We start from the raw sequence: 5,482 nt of genomic DNA, 5'->3' as shown, positions 1-5,482 counted from the left end.
TGATTAAAATTTTAAGGATTAAATATATTGAATTTTTAAAAGACATTAAGAGTTTTCTTTATCAGTAGTGTCTTTTTAGTCAATGAAATTATGAATCTGATTGTTTTAATGTGGTACCTCCACTCCAAAAGTATGAAGATACATTTTAGGTTTATCTTTGCATTTTTTTTTTCTAAACAAACCTGTTCCTGCTTCGTAAACTTGCATTAAAGTGCACTTACAAACATTTTGTATTATACAGCCTAGATATACTAATTTTTAAATGATATATAAATCAATATATAATTGGTTATTGCTGTAGAAAAAGTTACACAAAGTTGCCCTTTGCTGTCACTTTAAAAAAGGAGACATTCATATTTCTAGGATATAAGGTAAACCCCCAAAAGAAAAATAACCATCACTTATGTGTTCTTAATAGATATATGATTCCTTCCATGCAGATTATGCATATATTCAATTTTGCTGTAATAAATAAGAAGAAGAAAGAAAGAGGAAGAAGAAAAGCTATGAAACTTTTACAATTCTTTATATTAGAGCTTGAAAGATATCTACTCTTAAACCCCTCCTTATGGTGTCAAATTACTGTTTGCTCATTCTATCCTGTGCTTTTCTTACAAGATAAAATATAATGACAAATGGTAGATAAGAATTTTCAAGTTTAAATAAAATTAAACAAAAAGTTTTCAGAAATGCAATAAGTTTTATTTGTTATAAGAGTTGTACTGTGTACAAAAGAAATTACTATAACTTACAATACTTCAGGCATAGAATATTGGGGGGGTAGCTTCCACTGGAAGAGCAGTATTTTGAAAATAAAGAATCGTTAGAATCAGACATTGATAGCAGTATTAATATAATAATATAATAATAAATACTTCATATTCATATAATCTCAATTTATAATAACCCAGGTATTTCAGCATTAACTAATACATCTTAATCTGCCTCCAACATGCAGGTAGAAGAGTCTTCTGTAGCTCATAGAAGAAATGTATGATTCATGGTGAGGGTTCCATCAACCCTGAGTATTTCCCCTTGTCCAGTTTCACAGCTGCCAGCTAGCAGCACTCCAGAGGATGGCGAGCAGGCAAGTGACTGAAAACACTGTTTGCTGTAATCTTAAACCATTAGAATACAGTCTGATAATTTCCTCTGTTTCCGATGTCAGTTCTTAAAAGAAATAAAATCAAGAAAATAAAATGGTTAATGAGTAAGTATGTAAATTTGAAAACATAAGGTTTTTCAACATACTTGAAAAGTTCTCTGACATCTCACAGGTACTTAAGTTAAAGGTATCAGCTGTTAAAGCCAATCAAAGGGACCATTCTCAGGGGAGAGATGTCCCATCAATGATCGTTTGAGGAGCAACTGATAGCACTTATCAGCTCTTGCAGGCATTAATCTCAGAATAATCAAAAGTAAATACCAAGCAAAAGCAAGAGGAAGAACTTCACAAGAGGTAAGCACCCAAGCCTGAATGTCGGCTTTTAACCCTTCCTTTAACAAGGGACGAACAAGGGACTTAGCTTTTAGCAAAAGCAGAGGAGCCATACCCTCTTATATGTGAAAACCACGGAGTCCCTGCTCAGAGGATTCAACTGAGACCTTTATTGTCCTTCTTAAACTGAGTTTAAGAACAGCAAGTAGCTGACTGCTTTTTCAGAGCATAGGGAGACCCATTTTGTCTTTTGCTCCAGTAATGAGGAGCAATAGGGCTGATTCAATGCTAAACATGTAAAAAGTTTAATGAGCATGTTGTGTGATACATATAACTGCTCAATACAGAAGGCTTCAAGGAAAAAGCTGTTCTGGTGGTTTTGTTGTTTTTTTTTTTTTTTTCTGTCTAGGGTTACAAAGGTAGGAATGTCACCTTTTTAATGTTTTGATTTACATCTGAGTTGGTGCTACAACTCAGAAGTCCCAGCTTCAAGGCATTGATACTCAGGTAGGAATCTGGTCAGGAAACAAGAGACTGCTTGGGGTGCAAATGAGTCTTGAAACCCTTTAGGTCTGCTGTTTTCTTACCCTGCTAAGGAGTGATGTTGGCACAACTGAAGGAAAGTGCAAGATATGATTGAGATATTATGGGTGGAAAGGGCAAGAATATTCTGCATTGATTTTCCACAGAAGAGAAAATATTATTAAATCCTTATAAGTGATCTCAAGAGTATTGAGAACAGTCTGGATCAGTCAGTTCTCCATGGAAAATAATACCAGTATAGCAATTCTTTAAATCCTTATGCTAGTTGATAGACTGTTTTTAAAAATATTCAACCATTTATTCAGGGAATTTCACAGGCTGATGTAGCAAGACTTCACTTAAAATGATAGAATGCTTTTTAGGAGACTAGGTGGCACTACTTTACACTGACCAGAATAATGGTTACACATTTTTTAGTGAGGTGTGTGTTCAGACTTAAAACTCATACAAGAATATTCAGAAGATTGAGATACAGAAAAAAATATTCAGATTAGTTTTGAGTCATTTAAGCATGATGATTGATGATTCTGTGTATTTAGTAGACACAACTTTTTTCTCTAGTGAAATCCCAGTTTCTACTTCCTCTACACCAGTATACACTACTGTTTTTTCTCTTTGCCTTAGAAACATGTTTTGTACTTGGATTTAGTCTAGTTGTACAAATTGTCCTGGTTAAGTGGAAGTCATAGACATACAGATTTTTGCAGAACAGAGAAGTGTTTAACCTCTGTAATCTTCAATTAGAACGGTGGGAAGTTTTCTACTGTACAGAATTATGAATATCTGAAAGCGTCTTTTGTGCTGTACTATATAGTCAAAGAGCAGTGCTTTTTACTGTCTCACTAATTCCTTCTCTAAAGCAGAGCAACGCACTGTAGAAGTCCAACTAGTGCACATACTGTATCCTCCAAGTACCCCACCACTGCAGAAGGCAATTCTGTCAACCAGGAGTTAAAAATGTTTGATTTAATGCCATTTCTTACCGCAGTTACTCTGCCTTATTTCTGAGAGACAGTGCAGTGTACCATAGCCACACCGACAAAGCCAGCAGTCCTTCAGCACCCAGACGCCGTGGGGAATGCTGCCGCAGTTTCTGCTAACGACAAAGGAGACATTTGGTACATCCCTGGAAAACAACCCTTCAGAGCACCACACTCATCTCCTCTGATTTTGGACTGGTTTTTTTTTTTTACCCAAGCCTCTCGTCATATTCACAGTATCTGCCGGTGAAGTGCTTCAGGCAGGCACAGAAGGTCCCCAGGATACAAGTCCCTCCATTCTGGCAGCAGCGTCTGTTCAGTTTTTTACCTGCAAGACAATATTACAGAGGTTAACAAGCATCTCAGGGGCTCTGAACCTCACCTTTTCCTCAGTTGTTCTCTCAGGTCTCTCCAGTTCCCAAAGTCTCTTAAGGATATCTAGTTTTATTGTCTTTAGAGACAATAAAATTATATGCCTGTTAGGAGTGTTTGTTCAACTAAACCCAGTTTGTTTAGTTAAGGATTAGAAACAAGCTACTAGGGATTACAGGACGGTGAAGAAGCAACGCCTGGCAAATCCTGTAGCAGCAGGATGTGTTCAAGTGAAATATTTCACTTTGACAGATGCAGGTTTCAATCACACTAAGATATGAGGCATTTTTATTGGGAAGTGATACTTATTTTTGAATAAAAACTGGGAAGTTAATTGGTTTTGAGGTGGAGGAAATGCTCCCTTAAGCCTTTCTCAGAGTCCTGGGGTTGAGCACCAATCTAAAACTTTATATATGGGAGGAAACAGAATACATTCTTTTTTTCCTCTTAGTACTGTTGCTTTCAGGTAGCTCAAACCTTTTTTATAAAATTAACATTTTTATGGCCATTAAATATTGTGAATTCTAAAAAATGAACAGAATGTTACAAAATTTTACAGATGCTCTTCTAAACACGAAGTGCCAAGCACTTCTTCATTCTTAGTATTCTTCCTTGTTTTTCCTTAACAATTTTGCAAGTGAGAGATCTTCAGTTCTACCTTAAATTTTTACCACCACTTACTAAGTGGCCATGGGTATGATTGAAGTGGGTGGTCACAGAAAACCAACAGGCTGGAATCTTCCAGGACAACAGTTAAAGCAATACTATATTAAATTTTTTAAAAGTAATTTTATGTCATTGTTTACAAAAATAATGTTACTTACTCTCTGTAATTCCAGTGAAAGGTACTAAAGACCTGGAACTCTGTTGCTTTCTACTTTCGTAACTCTGATTCATATCACTGAGCGCATTTGTAAATGTCCCTTCGTACTTGGGCTGCTGCAATTGTGCTGTAGCATTGAGACCTTTCACAACTTCTTTCCATTCTTCTTTTACAGGGCCTAGGCAAGAAGTGCAAATATGTAAGGGAAAGGTAGTTTGTGATGAAGAAATGCATAGTAAATGTAGAAGAAAAACACAGCATAGCGGGGAGAAATATGAAGTTCACTTACTTTTTTCTAAATGAACAGCCTGCCAGACCAGAGTCACAGTGAAAAGAATTCTGTAAAAAAATAAAAAAAGAAGGAAAAAAAAAAAAGATCAAACGATAAGTAAATTTGTGCTAATAAGACACAAACACTAAAAAGAATGGTGAGTGTGTGAACTTTTAAAAGGAATGAGCATCCCTGGCTAGAGAGGGCCCCCAGCATCTCAAGCAAACTTACCTAACATAATTTCCCCAGTACATTTTCCTGCAGCCAGAAGTAGCCGTGAGGTCCTCCGGGAGAGCTTGAGCAGAAGGAAGATGTCCAGAGCCCTCTACTTCAGGCTGTTGCATGCAGCGGTCCTCACACCGCAGGCACCGATGGACAGGGAAAGCGGGACTGGCGAAATTTCCCTCCCGCTGTCCAGCTTGCAGTGAGGCTTAATCTCCAGCCGTACCGCTGGCTGAGCCCTGCCCGGGCGCCGGGAACATCCCTCGGGGCTGGGACTCCCTGGCCAGCCCCCGATTTACATGCGCTGCTGAAGGGTGGAGCGAGCGGGGGACACCTACTGCTGGCGGGAGATTAAGAGCCCAGGAGCACAGCCAAAAGCCCAAGGCTGGAAGATCTCAGGCCCAGTGTATTTCTCAAGACAGAAAACTTTGTACCACTATATAGTGCCTAGGAAAAACAATCAAATAAACATGAACCAGAACTGCAACAGGTATATCATAAACGGGAGTAGGTATATATGAGGAAGGTTAAAAAGCCTCAGCTCTACCTACATGCCTTGTCTCTGCCAGGGTTTTCCACCAGGGATCTGCTTTATAAGATTGTACTACTTTGCAGCAGAGATCCTTAAAACCTGCTTTTGAGATTTCTACTAAATATACTAGAAAAAGCAGTATAAGGTCCTTGAGGGAGGATTGTTGTCTCACCAGAGCTGTTAATAACCGTTTGAAACATTTTCTGAAAATTTTTACTGTTAGTAAAATCAGGCCCGTTAGTGGGTATTCCTATTCTGAGTTTATGCAGTAGCAGCAGATACCTAGATATAATTTACTGTG

General features: G+C 37.9%; 1 protein-coding gene across 2 annotated transcripts; it reads right to left on the bottom strand.

Annotated features, from left to right (window-relative positions):
* Positions 1-686: 686 nt before the first annotated feature.
* On the bottom strand, positions 687-4,906 carry LOC129133038 (cryptic protein-like). Of its 2 annotated transcripts, none has more exons than XM_054652630.2 (6): positions 4,659-4,906; positions 4,446-4,495; positions 4,158-4,334; positions 3,175-3,289; positions 2,965-3,077; positions 687-1,170 (listed from the first exon to the last, which is right to left on the bottom strand). In XM_054652630.2, exons 1-6 carry the CDS (start codon positions 4,769-4,771, stop codon positions 1,046-1,048), a joined length of 693 nt encoding a protein of 230 aa, XP_054508605.1. In that variant the 5' UTR covers positions 4,772-4,906; the 3' UTR covers positions 687-1,045. The 2 variants fall into 2 exon arrangements, with proteins under 2 accessions (XP_054508605.1, XP_054508606.1); XM_054652631.2 differs by having other exon boundaries at positions 2,965-3,074.
* Positions 4,907-5,482: the final 576 nt, after the last annotated feature.

Source organism: Agelaius phoeniceus, chromosome Z, assembly GCF_051311805.1.
Source record: "Agelaius phoeniceus isolate bAgePho1 chromosome Z, bAgePho1.hap1, whole genome shotgun sequence".
Classification (NCBI taxonomy): domain Eukaryota; kingdom Metazoa; phylum Chordata; class Aves; order Passeriformes; family Icteridae; genus Agelaius; species Agelaius phoeniceus.
The sequence above is the reverse complement of the archived record's forward strand: the minus strand, read 5'-3'. Positions and strand labels throughout refer to the sequence as shown.

Coding starts and splice junctions, on each gene's coding strand:
- LOC129133038 (XM_054652630.2), bottom strand. CDS start 4,771: ATGCAACAGCCTGAAGTAGAGGGCTCTGGACATCTTCCTTCTGCTCAA. Junction 3,290..4,157: donor TTTCACTGGAATTACAGAGA/GTAAGTAACATT, acceptor ATTGTCTTGCAG/GTAAAAAACTGAACAGACGC. Junction 3,078..3,174: donor GAATATGACGAGAGGCTTGG/GTAAAAAAAAAA, acceptor CTTTGTCGTTAG/CAGAAACTGCGGCAGCATTC.